At 36.1% G+C, this 18,675-nt stretch overlaps 1 protein-coding gene across 2 annotated transcripts in view; it reads left to right on the top strand.

Annotated features, from left to right (window-relative positions):
- mdga1 (MAM domain containing glycosylphosphatidylinositol anchor 1) overlaps positions 1–18,675 on the top strand; it is a 180,299-nt gene that overhangs the window by 136,433 nt on the left and 25,191 nt on the right. For both annotated transcript variants that reach the window (XM_023333032.1, XM_023333031.1), the window contains exons 9-13: positions 1,392–1,688; positions 9,080–9,346; positions 9,454–9,602; positions 18,027–18,207; positions 18,328–18,351. In XM_023333032.1, coding sequence (XP_023188800.1) covers positions 1,392–1,688; positions 9,080–9,346; positions 9,454–9,602; positions 18,027–18,207; positions 18,328–18,351 — 918 coding nt within the window. The remainder of the gene's footprint in view (positions 1–1,391; positions 1,689–9,079; positions 9,347–9,453; positions 9,603–18,026; positions 18,208–18,327; positions 18,352–18,675) is intronic.

Genomic DNA, 18,675 nt, shown 5'->3' with positions numbered 1-18,675 from the left:
TCCTGAGGAATCTCAGTTTTGCTGCTGATTGCTTGAGGTTTCCTTTCAAAATCTTCACATATCCTTCTGTGTTCATCATTCCTTCAACCTTGATGAGATTAAAAGTGCCAGAACTATTGAAGCACCTCCATAACATGATACTCAGCACCATGTTTAGCACTTGTTCATAGCTGAAATTTGTTATAGGATATATGCTATTGTATGGTTTAGGGAAATTAGTGTGGCCTGCTCTTGTCTATCAGCCAATGTACATCATTGGTAAACAATAATTCTTTCTCTCATATGCCTTTCCAGTGTTGTTCAGTCTCCACCGTTGGTGGCTTGTGTGTTATTACTTTTCCATTGGAAATACACTGTAGCTGGTTTAGAACAGCCTGTTTATTCATCTAGCTTCTATCCTTAGTGTATCTCTTTAGTTGGACAACCAGAGCTCTGAGTCTTTGGTAAATTTCCAGGGCCTCAGGTATGGGTAACTGTTTCTGTCTCTGAGATGCCCCCTTCTGGAGTTCTGACAGTTGGCTTTCTTCTTTCCTTGTTGCCTTGATTTTGGCTTCTAACCTTCTAATCCATGTGGGTATAGTCTATTTTGCTCTCTCTTAACTTTACCATTGCTAAGCATCTCTCATTGTTATTACAGTATCTCCACTTGCTGGTCACTGTACTTAGTCTAGGAGACCCTCGGTGTTGGTGTCATGGTTGACAGGCACTCAAAAAACCCATAATCATATATCAGTTCTTGCAACATTTGGTTTTGGTACCCAATCTGACTTTGTGTTCTTGCTACCTTTAGCTGTAGCCTTAATGTGTTGTATCTCCTGGAACTCTAATTTGGAAAGCAACCATCATTTGTGTATGTTGGAACACTGAGCTACTAGATTTCTCATTGTTAGTTTAGACTGTGAGTTTTGAAGCATCAAGGTTTCTCACAGTCTTTTTGTTTAGCCCCGTTGCCTAGGGTTACTGGAGTAGTAGCATTTCAATAGTGCATTATTCCTAGCCTTGTTACAGGGACTAAAACTTTTTTCATTATTTATTTTTTTTGTCAGCTCAGTGTAAGTCTTAACCAAATACATACAGTCATCTATCTGTTATTCCGGGTTTACCTCAGTATGCAGCATTTAATGTTTAAGTCATGTCTGCCTCCTGAATATTTCATGCAGTCACATAGCTTCTCTTCCCATTGTTTTCCTTTTGCAGTAATTCATCATGATCCAATAATTAAGGAAGCGAAAGGGAATAAATCTCTGCATAAAACTTACATCAAATTTTTTTTTTATTTGCCCACAACATTATTACTTGAGTTAAAAGCAAAATAATACATAAATAAATAAACTTTCTATATTGTTTTCCTTCAGATAATTTTTCTAAAATTGCCTTCTCCTTTCCTCCAGTCACTCCTCCGATGCTGTCAGTTCCAACAGGAGGCCAGATTGTAAGTGTGCGTGAAGGAGGGTATGCTGAGTTAGTTTGCCTGGTCGATGGCAAACCCCGTCCTCCAATTCTGTGGTCACGGACAGAGAAAGATTTGCTAATGCCTTCGGGGAAGCCCACAGTGGAGACACCCGATGGCCGCTTGAGGCTAAGGAACGTCAGCCGTGACATGATGGGGGTGTATCGATGTCAGACAGCTTCATACAACGGCCTTAACATCAAGCGCAGAGAGGCACAGGTCCAACTGAATGTGCAATGTAAGTGTGGATCAGATTATTTTCACCTGAGAACTCTACACACAACACCTTACAACAGCTGTTGTCTGGAAAAGCATGTGGTGACAATCACACACTTTGACAATAACACATCAGATTTTATTTCTTATATATAAGCCAGCGTGTGGTCTATTTCAAAAAATACAGATGACCAAAGTTAATTACAGTAAGTCAGAATCTCTATTGTAATTGCATAAAAGAGTAGAAAGTTATGCACACCCATTAAGTCAGCAGATATATATAAAGAGTAAAGTAATATAAGATACACATTGTGCAGGAAATTAAAAAAGAGAATTAGTACTTTAAAAAAACAGCATGCAAAAAATGTGTGGGGGTGGGCGTGTGTGTGTCTGTAATTAGTTAAATAAGTCAGTCAAAATAGAGAAGACTTTGAAAAAAATTTACTTTTCCAAAGAAAAAAACATAAACACCCTTACTCAAGTATGTCACTTTGAAAGAAAGAAGTAAGAGAATAGAGTTTTCTCCAACTATAAATAAAACCAACTGGTTGGAAAATAAGCATAATATCAATTGGAGTACAGAAAATAACATTATGGAACAACTGATCAAATTATGATTGACTTTTTTCTTCTTTTACTTTTCCTTTTGCTTCTTTTCTAAAATCATACTGGTTAGACTTTTCCTATTTTTTTCTACATTTTCTGTTTCCACATATGTATAGAAAATTGTTTTCATAATCATGTAGAGGTGCATCTCAGTATATCAGAATAATTTAAAATGTAATTTATTTCTTTAATTCAATTCAAAAATTGAAGCTCCTCTATCGAATTGATTCATTACACCCAGGGTTTTAGTTTTCAAATGTTTTATTTTGGTAATTTGATTATGTCATAAAGCTATTGAAACACAAAATTCAGCTTCTCATAAGATAACGTTCAATAAAAATCATCTTTTAAGGCACCAAATATCTATTGAAAAGTACTTCTGTCCATTTGCTGTATCAGATCTCTACTCAACACTTGGATACGATTTATTTTGCTTTTATTAATGCAACATGACGTAGAGGTAATGAGCCTGTGAGTCAGATTTCTTTAATGCCATTGGGCCTGGTGTCTCTCATCTACATCTTATGAATAACCCATAGATCATCTATTGGGATTAGGTAATCAGGTGAGCCACAGTCCTGTTCTTTTTCTCATTAGCCCAGGTAAAACACTTCTGACTTTGTCTTTGGTTTTGCAAAGACACACAAGAAAGAATCTGCAGTTTGAAGCCGATGTGCTGGATGCATCTGTGTGTATGCCTTTTGGAGCAAGGTCTCCACTCTCAGTTCACAATTTGTGAATCTCCAGACTTTTAAATAGACCTTGTTTCACAATACCTCAAGATTATGGCCTTTTTCTCCTGCATTTTTTCCCTTCCTCTCAACTTTCCAAAAACATGCTTGTTTCTTCTTTAGCAGTGATCATTGGTATGATCATCTTATGGTGGCTGTCATTGACCAAAAACTAAGCAGTCCAGTAGGCAAGCATTTCTGTATTGAAAATTATTCTTTATCATTAGTCTTAAATAATTATTTTCTAACTGGAACTTGTAGACATTGATTGGTGAAATAAATCAAAAAATTGTATGATATTCCTATGTACTGTGATGCGCCTGTATTTGTTGGCACTCAGAAAATACAGTGGGTAAAATAAGAATTGACCGTTTTGATGCATTCTCCAGTAAATATAGTTTAGATATTTTTATTATTGTGAAATTTAGGCTGTTTAAGCTTGTTCAAAATTTTCTACAGTATTTTACAAGACAAGTCACTGAAATACTGAGAAAATATAGTATCAGAGACTATGACTCTGACTTGTTTCAAATTGTAAATCTTTGAGCACAGCGGTGGCTCAGGATTTAAGTGAGGGACCCTTGTATGAAGAGGTCTCAGTCCTCTACACGACCATCACGAGTTCAAGTCCCAACCTGTTGACTTTTGCCCCATGTTTTCCTCCTGTCTAACAACCCACTTTCCTATCACTTCACTATCAAATAAAGGCCACTAGGGCCTAAATAATCTTTTAAAAAAATTGAAATCTGTAAATAAGAAGAGAAGATCTGAGCAAATAGAAAGAACCTCTACTAGATGTGAAGACAATTTGTTATGAAGTTAAAATTACACCTACAGTAGCTTCTCCATACAGAAAACATCTGGAAATTGTCATAACTAAAAACGGTTTTTCCGAAAAAGTGTTTGATAAATTTCTTTGTTTGTTCATTCCCGGTGCCATTTCATTTCCTTCCACACAACTTCATTTCTGGACTAGTTTGCTTTGATATCTTTGTGTCCAGCACTCACTTTACCCACCTAATTTAAAGGCACAAATTAATGGATTCTCTCTTTTTTTATTCTCTGCACAAAGTATTTAGAAAGCTTGCTAATGGTGGCAGGGTGCAGGGCCAACACTGTGAGCACTGCTGTCCTCACTGGGCCGACTCTGATTAATGGAGCAGGTGGCCACCCCACTTTGGACTGAGACAAAAAGACAGAGCAAAGAGACAGATACGTGAACTAGTCTAAGAGTGAGAGATACCGGGTTAAGAGAGAGGTTGCAAGAAGAAAGCTGGGAAAGTGGAGGAAAGCATATTGAGGTGCTCACCAAAAGAGAGAGAAAAAAAGTTGGCAATAGAAAACAACCTAAATAAGAACATCATTCTGTGGGTACAGCATTAAACATGCAGAAAATCTTTTTTTTTTTTTTTTACTGTTGTTCTTCTGACCTATTTTATTCCCAGCCCTATCTCACATAAGTTTTCAATTTAATTTTGTCTTTCTTTTCTTCCTTCATTTTTTGGGGTAGATCAATGTGAAGAACGGATGTCATCATTTTATGTGGCAGATATAATTAAACAGATATGCTACTCTTATATGTCCTACTGCCGACTTTGTCTCGGGTCCTTTCTTTCCATTACCGCTCTTCGTTATTTTTCCTACAGCGGTGGATGTTCTTCCTCATTGCCATTCTCATCATCATCAATCAGCCAACTGTTGACCATGAGAGAAGCCCTCTCTCTGTCTTGCCATTCTCTTTCTGCGTCCTGCATCCTCTCATTGGCTCAGCACCTCCCATACTCAGTCACTGACTTCACACCACCCTCTCTGTCATTTGTCTTCCTCATTGTTGTCTTTTTAAGAGCTCTTTCTCTCTTAACTCACAACACCTTATACACCGCACACCTCCACCCCTCACACACACACACGCCTACTCCACCCTTCCAGTTTTGTGAGAATTTACTTTTACTTTGGGCTTGATCAGTGTTGCATTCCTGGATTGAAACCATTTTGTATTCAATAAGACATATAGCAGTGGTGTGCTTACATGGATTATAGCATTCTGACCATGAAACATTGAGGTGCAGTAGCATCAACCCCAAATGAGGAGGAATTGAATGCAAAAATGAGGCTTGAGAGAATTTGGAAAGTAAAGTATGAAATAAATTTCCCATGAGCTTGAAAAGTGTAATGCATTGCCTGGAAACTTCTGTAATTGTTGCAGAAAATACATAAGGCTAGGTAAAGGATTTTAATAATAATGACTTTTCTACCAGAATCCAGAGGGAGTGGAATATATTTATAAACTGCTTGAACATAGGCTCACACCCAACCCTCCTCTTTTTTCAAACGTTTTTTTTCTAATTCTAATACCAGTACTTCACAATTTGTTTGTTTCTCTGCAAATGTTACTTTTTTTCAGTTCTTAATATGTATCCCAAAAGCATAATTCGGCCACTACTACATTTTACCATGGGGATTGTTTGTTCAGTCTGATGTGCAGTGATTGGATTTTAAGGCAATATCAGATTTTCCAACACTTGATGTTTTCCACAAAGATTTTCAACTTAACTTTGATCTGGCCAGGTTATTGTTTTCTCTGTCTCCTACATGGCTTGTGGTAAACTTCAAATGGCTATATATTTCTTATAACTTTACTTTAACAGTATATTTATTTCTGCAACTTTTCCATGAAGGTCCAATTTGTGGATCGTATTACAAATAATTGCCCAGTCAACAGATTCTCCCACTTGAGTTTTTGAGCTCTGCAACTCCTCCAGAGCATTTTGGTTCCAGGCCGTTTTTGTGTCACTTTTTCGTGGATGACCAGGTTCTGTTATGTTTTCAGTTTTATTATGTACTTTCCATGTTTCAGATAATGGACTGAGAAGAGCTGGGGAGTTCTTCAAACATTGGGATGTAACTTAACCTAACCAGGCTTTGATGTTCTCCACAACTTTGTTGTTTGTGTTCCCTTGCCTGAATAATACTGTTTTTATCTAATGTTCTCTGATAAATCTGAGGTCTTTACACAAAAGCTTGATTGTTTCTATGATTAAATAACACAGGGACTTGTAAAATGTACTTATTTTAGAAGTTCTGAGGACATTTGGTTCTGCTGTATTTTTTTTTAGCAACATTAGATTTGCTAATTTACATTGGTCATTTTTCTACCACTTCATATGTATGTGATACATTGTATTCATCTATCACATAAAATCCAAAAAAACCTTTTATAGCATTTATCTAAATTTTCAAGAGCTCGTGGATATATAAAAAGTATGCGACAATAATTGTTGAGTAACTAAAAAGGTCAGAAACTATGTTGACTTCTCATCCACATGTAGAAAGTCTTGACCAAAAAGCAACAGGCAGCACAGAAACTGAGAAGGTAAATGCTGGGGTGGTTTTAAGTCTCCTTAGCATTCAGGTGCTCACTCGTGTTCCTCAGACTGAAGTGCAAAATTGTACAGAATGATAAACTGGTTTCAAACAGGAATTTGGTCTGGCTGAGTTCACTGGTCTGCAGAGGAAGGACTAGAAATCTGACATTTTACTCCCTATAAGCAAGTGCAACTGTTACTCATTCCTACTTTCTTCCATGCAAAGAAAAATGACTTTCATATTTGCTTGCAGGTCTGTCTTGACTTTTTTTTTTATATAGTTTAAAAATATTTTGTTTCTTAAATATTCTATTTGTCTTAAGTTAAAATTGTTATCACCTCAGTTCTAAAATCCTTACACAAGCTCTCTGTAGCTCAGGGAGTAGATAAAAAAAACTGTTAGTTTATAAATCATTGAACGGCTTACCACCAAAATACAAGAAAGACCTGCTGGTGTTCCAGACTTCTCAGATCTTCTGGCTCTGGTCTGCTCTGCTTCCCCAGAACCAGAACCAAACACGGAGAAGCAGCCTTCAGCTTCTATGTACTACAAATCTGGAACAAACTTCCAGAAAACTGCAAAACAGTTGAAACACTGAGTTCCTTTAAATCTAATCTAAAGTCAACATGTTTAGAGTTTCTTTTGAACTATAACAAATGAAACACTTATCAATATGTTAAATTTGAATTGATGATTTTGATGATGGCACTCGTCAAAATGTAATGTTTGACACTCAATTGTTTCTCAGTTGTCGACTATGTTATTTTTATTACTTTATTTTTGTCTTTCTATGATACTGAAATGTGCTGTACAAATCAACTTGAGTGAATGATTGATTGAACTACTAGATGAAAAATTACAATAAAATAAAAATAAATATTCTGTAAAATCCTTGTAAAATTCTACTTTCCACAAAAAAGAGATGGGCAGGCCTTACAAATCAATGTCCAAATGCAAAAGAATTGTGTGGGCAGCTCCAGGTTTCCTCTTCATTGACCTTCTTAACAGCATGCACAAGCCATTATCAAAGCTTGAAAATTGTCTGACTAACCATGAATTAAAATTCAAAGTCGCAAAATAGGTGTACTTCATTTAAACCCATCTAATCTGGATGGTGCAGTACTTGAGGGTGAGGAAAACAATTCAGGCCAGAGTAGAAATTTGAAAATTACGTCCTGCAAATGTATCTAATCCCCGTCAATCTGACACCCCTGAATCCAACCAATTTTCTTTCAACTGTGGGTCAGTGAGAAAAGTGGTTCTCTTCCAATATAAACATTTTAGGTCTGACTCTTTGTCCTTGTTGTCAACTTTAAGTTTATGTGGCTGTAGTGTAAAAGCTCTTTACACTATGCTACATAGATTCAGTCTGTGTAGCATTTGATAATTATTCCAACGGTGTTTAATCTTAGTATAAATGGAGCTTTTTTCTGTGGAGGTCTGAAAGGTTGGTTAGAAAACGTTAGTAGATAAACAGCAACCTGAAAACCACAGAACCCCAGACGGTTCAGGGAAGAAGTTTTGTAGAAGTTTAAAGTGCCGTATTTTTCGGACTTTAGGCCGCTACATTTTTTTCTCACGCTCTGAACCATGCCGCTTATAGCCCGGTGCGGCTTTTCTGTGGATTTTTTGTGGAAATTATGACTGAATTGTAAAACAGTATGTTTGGCATAAAACTAACTCCTAACACCAGCCTGAACACCCAATCCTAACTTGAAACATGGTGATGGGTGTGTCAAATTGTGGGGATGTTATTCAGCAGGGACAAGGTGACTGGTCAGTGAATAGAATAGAATAGAATAGAATTCAACTTTATTGTCATTGCACTGTCACAAGTACAAGCAACGAGATGTAGTCTGAGAAAGAATGAAAGAAAATGAAGAAAAGCTGCAGAAGACTGAAGATGAATAATGAGGTTTACTTTAAAGCAAAACACGGTCAGAGCTATAATAGTATGGTTTATAACAACTCACAAATGTGTTAAGTTAAACCAGCAAAACAGCAGAAAACGCCAATTCTACAATCAGTAGTGAAGCAGTAATCTATTTTAAGTCAAATTAATATTCTCATTTGATACAAAACAAGATGAAAGCATATTTTTCCTCTTTTGTCTCATCCATAATCCTTTTGTCTTTCTCCTGCCCTTACTCCCGCCTGTTCTGTGTCTGTCTAAATTACATACATAACATAGATTAGAACATAATTACACTTCAGTGCGTGATAAACTTGATGCATAAGGGACAACTGTGATGCTACCTCACCTCTGGGGGCCTTAACACAAAATCTCATCACAGTTCATACAGCAGGAGCACTATTAGTGTCTTGTCTATCTACATGATTAGCCATGGGATGAACTAGCCCAGCTGTGATTTGTGGCAGAGTAATTTGGCTGTGTTGTGTCTCCGCTGACCCCAGGGCAACAGTAGTTAGTCAGTCATTAACTGCAGAGCCACACATCACTTCAGACAGGTTAATAACTACCGGTTAGGATTGGTTAGCAGCAGGGTTGGGATTACACCTTGTAATGCTTGATCCCTTTGGCAACAGTAGTTTTTCTGTGGCGGATAATTTGTCAATGCCTGTATTTCTGTGACAATCTGAAAAAAATCATGTTGCTAAAAACATGATGAAATAAATAAATAAAATGGTGATTAGTAGTCTAGAAAGTTGTGATAATGAATTAAATGGAGCTGGTGTGTTGACTTTGCAGACCCTCCCATGCTGGACCCAGTCTTTCAGGATGTGCGATCCAGGAACTCTCAGACAGTGACCCTGAGATGCACTGTGCTACGGTCCAACCCTCCTCGCCTAACAGACATTCGATGGCTCCGCAACGGCGAGTTCATCCGAATGTCCATGCCGGACCTGAAGCAGATACCAGAGCTGAAGTTCAAGCTGGAACCCATTAGCAATGGGACGTATGAGTGCAGAGTCAGTAACAGTGCAGGGACATCAACATGCCGATTTAATGTCTCTGGTAAGTGAAAAAAGAGGAATTTCATTTTATTTATCAAAATTTGCTCCAACATAATCTACATGGCTCACTTTTACACCTATCATTTTGCTTTACTTCCTGGCCCATAGCACAACCATACAATGCTGAGTTTTATTTTGATACACCAAACCCAGTGCGCATTCTGAAGGGAAATAATTACTCCTACACCCTGCAGTGGACACAAAGGGATCCACAGGCTACCGACCGTATCATTGGCTACTGGCTAAATGTTCGAAAGGTAAAGTACTTCTGCACAAACACCAATAATAACACATAAACAGTTGTGTCAGTACTCTTATTGTTGTATTCTCATATGATCTAGATAACAGTACTATGATTTGACATTCTTAAATGCTGACAATTGCTTAAAACAAGATTAAAGAGAGGCTCTATTAGGATCTAAATGGCTTGATGTAGAGTACTTGTACAAATTTGTTGATAGAAAGGGGGGCAGAGCAGAGAGGGAAATAATCTAGACTAAGTAATGCTCCAAATTTAGTAGTGCATTAGATACAAAGGTGCACAGGAGTTATAGAGAACAATGGAGAAACATAGGCCAAGCATTCTGCAGGCAATAGGAGACAAGAGTTCACTACAGGAAACCATGCGATGGAATTGCTTTCTGATGTTCTACTGTAATGCACACAGAGATTGTAAGAGAACCTCTTGGGTAGGGAGGAACACTAAAGTCGGTGAGTATAATGGAAGACAAACACTGGTAAGGCCTCCTAAGTTTGCAGAAGTGACCTTGAGTTGGAAAGCATCAGAGCTTCACTTTTTGTCATGGATTTTGCATATTTAGTAAACAGGGGCTTTACAGGGTTTAGCAGTGTCACACATTTGAAGTCCATCAATATACACCTGCTCTGAATAAATAAAACAACCAGTTTTCTTTGGTATTTTCTTTTTTTGTAAGGTTCTTTAATTTTATATTTATTTTTTGAAATTGCTATCTCTTTAAAGATCTGAACAGTGTTGCAATAAATTTGGGACTGAATAAGTGTAAGAAAGAACAAGGTAAAGAAATCAAAATGTTCATACTTCAACTACAGTTAAAACTAGATATTTATATTGTCTGTATAAAAAGACAGGACCTTTTTTTTCTCACTGTGACATCAGACTAAACTCTTCATGATAGGATTAACTTTTTTTTTATATTAGGTGAAAATCAGTTTAAGTTGAGAATCGTTTTTCTTTCCTCAAAGTGAGATATTCACATACACTTACTTCATAGCATTGCTAACTTGGATCCAATGTTTTGGCCATCTTTCCACATTTCACAACACTTGAAATGATTTTGGCCCATTCCTCCTGACAAAACGTATATAATTGACACCTTTCTCACACAGTTTCTAACTCTGCTCACAAATTTTCTGTAGCACTCTGATGAGTACTCTAAAACATTGACTTTGAATTTATTGAAATTAATTAGGAAATTGTCTACAAAACCTCTTATTATTATGTCTAGTTTATATACTTTGGATCAACATTAATAGACTACTTTTTAGACTCCTATTCCTCCAACCCAGAAATGGAATTAGACCAGAGGATACTTATCTATCAACCCTGAACAGGAGCACCTAGTTTACATACTTTAGATCAACATTAGATTCTTTTTCTTCTTTTGCTCTTTCCTTTGGTTTCTTATTTTGTTTGTATTTCTTTTTAATTCATGTAAAGCACTTTGTATTGCCTTGTGGCTGAAAATGTGCTATATAAATAAAATTACCTTTACCTTTTATTATTCTTATATAAATAACCTTTTGCAATCCAAATTGATCTAAAACAGGAAAAGTCTGGATATAATGTAAGAGTGAGGTTTATTCATTCTGAGGATAGCGATAGAATCAAAATAGTCAGGTTGCATCATTGCATTTTATAAGATGCTTGACTTATCTTTATCGCAAAGGACTTCAGAAGTTGCTTCAGTGTTCACAAAACAGTTCAGTACCTAACATCATAAAAAATGCTCCACCGGGTACTTGTTGCTGTTTTGATCTGTATGTTGCTCGGAAAGATTGAAATCTTTCAGTATCTTTCACATTCCTGCGTTTTCCCAAAAGATCAACTTTACATAAATGCAAGCTTATTTACATGACCATAAAAGAAGTGTTAAATTAGTTTTGTACACACAAATTGGACTGTAGTAGAATAGCTTTAATAAACAAATCAGTTTCTGCCCTCTGATATTAACCTGGACATCAACAAGAAGCATGTATTGATTTACTAATCCCAGATAAACTCTGATGCTGTACTTTTCACATTAGGGAAGAACCCTGTAACTTGGAGATATATAAAGATTTCTGTTCAGACTTATTTTGTTTTCTCCTCTGTTTTCTATCTTCTTTCTCTTCTGGGATTTCTTCTTGTTATCCACCATGATCTCTTTTTCTGTTCTATTATTACTACTCTAAGAAATTGACATACAGCCGTACATTTCATTGGCATTTCACCATCATTGCCTTCAAATAGTGCATGATGTTGTCACATGAACTGTGGCTTGCTTAAATGTATGAATTAATTTATTTATTTGCTGCACTTTTTTACATGAGTATAGAGCAACCAGGAACAGAAAAAAGGAAAGAGAGTGTGCAAGAACGAAAGGGTGCAAAGTAGAGGACTGCAATGCAAATTAAAGAAAAACATGAAATCTCACACGTCCTCTTGACTATTAAGTACACCAGCGGATCATTCAAATGTAATATCTCAGTTTCACAACCCATCTATTTCTACTTTTTTTTTTTTTTACAGTTCATCCTTTTAACGCCTTGACAGTCTATCTTTTCAGAGCATAGAAAATTATGTAGAGTCCCAAGGGAGACATGCAAACTCTGAGGAAAATACATGAGGACAGGATCAGTTCATGTTTCGCTGTACTGTTTGATCTGAAACATGGCTGCAAAGTTTTTTCCATTTGCTTGTATTTGCATTTTAATTTTGTGTTTTTCTGATGTAAGCCTGTGTACGTTTATTCAACTTTATCCATTCAGTTTGGAGTATGTAAATACTGTGTTTAATTGCCCGCCAGTGCATTTACCAATATCCATGTATATTCATGTGAGTCAGTGTCAGACTGCTTGTTATCTTACTGTGGGGGGATTTATCTGTGCAGGAATTAGCTGTGTTGACGGGCCGTACTTTTTCTATCAAGCAGACGATACACTCCATTTCTTTGCACCATAATCTTCATCCAAAGTATCGTTGGAAATTTATGTGTTTACTTCTCGGAAGTGATGTTTATACAATAATTTTAGTTTTTCTTTTTTTTTCAATAGGACAGCCAAATAAACTAAACAATTTGTTGTTCATTACATAATTTTTTCTAATGCTGTCAAAGGTCAGTAACACTTTATATTAGGATACGCAAATTAATCAAATTTAGTAGGATTATTATTGTGAGAATTACCAAGATATTAACACTTTTAACCATTATAAATTACTTGTTGTAGCTTCTACTGAATTATAATTTTTGCTGTTTTTTTTTTTCAATTGTCTTATCAGCTAATTGCTTATTAATAACAACAAGCATACAGTGTTTTAAAAATGATTCTGATGAACTTGAATAAAGATTGCCCTAATAAAATAACCCTAAATTGAAACTACTTTTTTCTGACTTAAAGAAAATTCATTACAATTTTGTGTTCTTGCCCTTAGGTTGTGTCCAGGATTGTGGCTCACAATTGTCTAATTTCTACATCCTAAATCGAGATATAAAACAAAGTAGGGGAAAAAATAGCATTATAAAAGCTGAAAGGCCACATAGAAAGCAGTTTGTGTAATTCAAAGTAAAATCAGTGTGTTCAGTTAATGGAAAACACTCAAATAACATTATAATCTGTCAAACAATTCTAGACTCACAAAAAGGGTTTTCTTTGTGGTTCTCATTACAAAATTTTAGAAATTACTCCCAAATTTTTGTACATAGATTAACATGAAATTAATGTCAACCATAAATCTAAATGAATTATTGCAGTCTTTTATGTGAAAGAAATATATCACCAGTTGAATAGTCTCCAATACATTTCAGACAAAAAAAATGCAGTTTCTGTTGCTACTTTTTACTTCCTCCTGTTTATACTAGATCGCATCCCAGTTTATTTTAGAAGTCTATTTATTCTAAACATACATATTTCTCTTTGAATTAGTAAATGAAATTCACACAAACTCATTTTTTTGGTAATGTTCACTTTTATATTTTATATATATATATATATATGATCAAATCAGTTTGGAAATTGTCCTAGTGCAATTAAATGTAATGTCTGTCATTTATGGATCAATTTTTAATCAAACATTTTAAGATGGACAAACCGGCATCCCCATTAACATACATATGACAGATTGAAAATATTAATGACACATTACATATTTTACATTGAATCTAATTTGTGAAGATTTCTACTATAACTATGCAGGTAATGCGTACTTACAGATTCATGAGTGCCGCTACTAAGAGATGACATGCAAACATCCATATTTTACACAGAATGTCAACTTTCTGAACTTTCCACATACACAATATCACTTAAAGTCTCTCATTTGCTTAATTAGTGATGAAAGAGATCATTAACAGATTAAAATTTAACCTCACACATTTTGTCAGTCCAAGTCTCTTATATATCAGTCTATGCTTGTGTTTTGTGGCAGCCTATCTTCCCTTTCACACATTCTTTTTCTTGTTGTGTCTTTGATGACAATTTGATAAAGACACAGCTACAAACGCTTCCTGACTGAAATTCCTGGGAGCATCTGTTTCCAATGAACACACACATGCACACGCGCACCCATCAAGGTGGTAATATAGACTTTATCATCTGATATCATTCCATTTCAAAATATGTTTTGCATCTTTCTTATCCTGCTCTTTTTTTCTTTCGTGAAATCTAGAGCCATGCACACATCTACACATAGTGTCTTTTTATCTTCACAAGAACCTTACCTAATCCTAATTTAAACTTGATTCATACCTAAACCCTACCCCGAAAACAGCATTCATTGCATATATGTAAATATATATGGATATGGATATATATAAATAATATAAATATTATCTCTTTTTTTGCATTTCATCCTCAGTGTAAGAGCAGATAGGTCTGTCTTCAGAACATGGTCACTCACACATAAAGACTATTTCTTTTTATTCTTAAAGCTCAAACATCTCAAAATGATCACCATGTAATTTTTTATTATATCACCATACTTTTTCAGCTTTATTGCAGAAATTGACTAAACTAGCTGTGCAAAGCAACAAATGTCTCTATAGAGGCATTTCCTCTCAAAACAGATTTTCTTTTCTTTCTTATTGCATGCATTGTTGCATTAAAGGAAGACAGAAAATGCATTCCCCACAGAGTGAAACATTGTTTGTGTTTACTTCAGCGATAGTATTTTAATTGTATGGTTTAGGAAGACAAGCAAATAATGCTCCTGCATGGCCTTTCCATGCACCCAACACTGCACCATACATAATACATTAAGCCAAGCTGTCACAGATATCTTGGACATCTCAAAAGATTTTTAGACACCATCTATCCAGCTTGAAGATCTTACTGCTGTGGAATGTATACTGGTAGTATTCAAGAATAGGACGTTTTTTATTCCATGAAGATCTATGCAGATGCTAAGTCTGCTTTGATGAAATCTTACACACCTTCATTTGCTAATTAATTAAAGTGGCTTAAACAAGATGACTGTCCCAACCACTTTTCTATTCAGCAAATAATTATTTAAAGAATTTTGGACAACAATAGAAGCTGAATAGATTTTCAGTTCTTGATATTTCATTCTGTCATTGCAGAAATTTTTTTTTCTTCTCTCCCCGTGTCTTACCAGATTGTGAATTCCCAATACAAACACTCTATACAGAACAAAAGTACATCATAAGCAGCAAACACATTTCATGCATTTGAGAAAACTGAAACATTGCATGCAGTTTTAGTATGGTTTGCCATCAATGATCCACACTCTAACACTTGGCATTTTGTGGCCTATGTAATTTTCTCTGGATGTCAATGAAGACACTCACCAGAAGCCTTGAGAACAGTCACTTAAAACCTTGTCAGTTATTACATTACATTTATTTTAGCTGTTCAGAAAACAAATATATGGGTCAAGTTTGTCACTGGCTGTAAGGTCAGAGCTAAACACAAATAGTAAGCAGATTTAGAAGTGTGTAAACCTCAGCTGATTTATAGCAAAAAATCTTAAGGAAAAAAACCCCATTGCACAAGCAAGACAAGATAGATGATCAGGCAGTTACCATGGAAAAGTAAGAAACCTAAATAGTGGCAGGGTAATTAACAGATAAAACACAGGTGCAGATAAAAGGGGAACCAAGCACAGGTGAAGAGGCAGGGAGAATATTACATACAGCTCAAGCTCTGTTTAAATTGGCCACAGCTTCACTCTCTAGTGCACTGTGTAGTGAGTAATGCCATTTCAAAGTTTAATTGTAACTTTTCATCAACTATGCAGCAATGTATTGCCTAATTATATATATATATTTATCCTACAACTAACAGGTAAATGTTTAAAAAGTCTTTTTATTAGGGAATATAATGCAATCTGAGTTTGGCATCTTTTCTCAGATCTCCTCACCCCATGGCCATGCTACTCAACAGATCATGAAAGGATAAGTGCCTTTCTACCTTTCTGAATCCGTCTTCTCCATGTCAGGAAGTGAGGAGAAGATCTCTGACCTCAAAAGCATATGCAGAGGTCTTACAGCTTAAATAGTCCACACAAATTGTTAGTTCATGCTTAATATATTCAGCCAAAGGTGAATACGTTCAAATGTGAAGTAGCGGCACAGGTCAAGTTTGCTGTCTGAATTATCATTCAACCGTCACCTAATCTTATACATGTTGAATGTTATAGTGTGTTACTAGATGGATGAAAGGTTTAATCTGAAAACCCACCATTTTGTTTGCTTTGTTTGGTGTCAGGAAGTCAGGGTGGAGATCCTTCCTGACCAGGAACAGAGTGTGAAAAGTTGGATCAACTGGCATGGACCTAGCCGGAATGGCAGTGAGAAAAGGAGAATGAACAGGCAGCACAGCTAGTGGCATAGAGCCTGGTTAGGAAAGAAGGATTTGATTCAAAGCTTGCTGCCAAGTGCACACTTGGAGGGCTTGGGGATGTGGCTGCCATGGGAGGCTCAAACAGTAATTGGAGTGAGAGAACCAAATTCCTGGCAGGCAGGGCATGACTCACTGTGGTCTGGTCAATAAAAATGATCAACTCTGCCAGGCTAAGTTTGAATATGTGTTGGTTTATGGGAATACAATGGAAGCAGAAAGACCTCAAACTGACTGCCAGAGGAAACCCGAGTAGGGATGTCACGGTCTACATACGGAGCTGCATGTAGAAACATTATAGGAAATGTGTTGATGGTGTTGTAAATATTGAGCAGTCGGCCCATATGCAGGATAGTACGTAGTCAACTTTTATGTTTATTAAAAACAATACATCTACAGGTATAGGAAATCATATTCAGCAAATGTGATAAAAATCTAAATAAATGGAAGCTACAGAAGAATCACCCAAGTCTCCATTAGCTGAACATTTAGAGTTGGTACACTGCACATTTACCATTAACACAAAATCACACACACAATATCTGCTCACACACATAGAGAGAGCTCTTCTTCTTCATGCGTTACCTGATAATGGCATGCTGTGGGTGTACCAAGTTGTTATGGTGAAGTGGCTGACCTAATGCATTAGATTGAGTTCACTGTCAGGTCTTTAAGTAGCTGGGATCAGAGGCAGATACACAGCTAATGGATCCTTCTCTCCGTGGGTGGAATAACATAGCTATAGCTCTTTACTAAATGTGATGGTGACAACAACAAAAAAAAAAAACTTAAAAAATGAGACAACAACTGGACTTGGTTAACATGATAATCATTTTACATTTGTATGATCCACAGCCAGATTAATTGATTTACAGTTGTTTATGTGGGAGGCGATGTGATTTGGTTGTACATTACAACGCTTGCTGAAAAGCAAACTAACTGAACAGAGACAGTTGAAGAAATATGTGTTTGATTCCTGCTTCTCAAGTAATGGCTATCGAGTCCTTGTCTTGTCATCATTATGGGAAATCACTTATCTCGCTGAGTGCTCTAAAACTGGACCAACATGTATTTTTTAGACCACTAATTGCTGAGAGAGCAAGCTCCAAAGTAATATTGCATGTGAGGGCCTCCAAAGCTTTTAATGAGTAAAGCAGGACAGATTTGTTTTGGATAAAAAAAATAAAAAATAGACTGAAAATTTTATGGAATTCAAGACTATCTAAGCCCAGTGGCAAGATGTTTGGGAAAAATGCCCAGAAGGGGTAAGTTTGTACTGACATTTATTAACTAAAATGGCAGTGTTAGAGGTGTTAGTGGATAATTAAGACTCTGATAAATGCATTTACAAATAGTGATAATACAAAGAAAAATTGGGCAACTCATAGTCTGGTTTCAGTAATGTAAGAAAGCACATCAGGTATACTTCTTATTTTTGAGTGAACTTTACCTATGCCCACTTTTTAGTTTAGGGATGATGAATGATGACTGGCAGTGGTGAATTTATGAATTTCAGTGCCAAATACCGTGACACACTCCTTGCTCTTCTAATATTTGCAAAAATGTTGTGCATTTCACCTGCACAGAACAAGCAGAACCTTGTGTCAAAGCAAATAGACCTGAAGGGTAAAGAGCCAGAGAAAGGCGTGCTGATGTCCCACATAATAACAGACCTGAGAATTCCCCTGTCCTATGAGGTTCGACTGGCTCCCATCACCACCTACAGCACGGGGGACTATGTCAGCCGAATCATTTTGTACTCAGAACGTAAGTCTCTTTTCATGTCCTTCATTTTTGTGTAAAGAATTATAATGTTTATGAATATGCTCAAAACACAGATAATAATGTGCTTATGTAGATAATAATGCAAATGTAATTTTCTTACAGCCTACACCTATCCACGATCTTCAGGTAAGACCAAACAAATATTATTTATTTTTTCCACTTTTCTATTTTAAAGTGAGGACTAGTCTTTTTCAGATCTTGCTCCTCAATCTAAGGATGCTTATACTATAACTTTGCTGCCCATCACTGTTATTCTACTTTAGAACAATTTGGGTTCAATTTGATTTTACACTAGTATGCCATTGAGTTTGCAAGAAGAACAGTCACGGAGCCAGATTTAGAATGGTGGTAGCATAACCACCATTTTAAATGAATGAGTGAATTTACTTTACTTGACAGCTGTTTCCACAAACATTCAATAACAAATTCAATGAGGCGGCTCTTCTTTTT

This window comes from Xiphophorus maculatus, chromosome 4 (assembly GCF_002775205.1).
Source record: "Xiphophorus maculatus strain JP 163 A chromosome 4, X_maculatus-5.0-male, whole genome shotgun sequence".
Classification (NCBI taxonomy): domain Eukaryota; kingdom Metazoa; phylum Chordata; class Actinopteri; order Cyprinodontiformes; family Poeciliidae; genus Xiphophorus; species Xiphophorus maculatus.
This window is presented reverse-complemented; position numbering and strand designations above follow the sequence as displayed.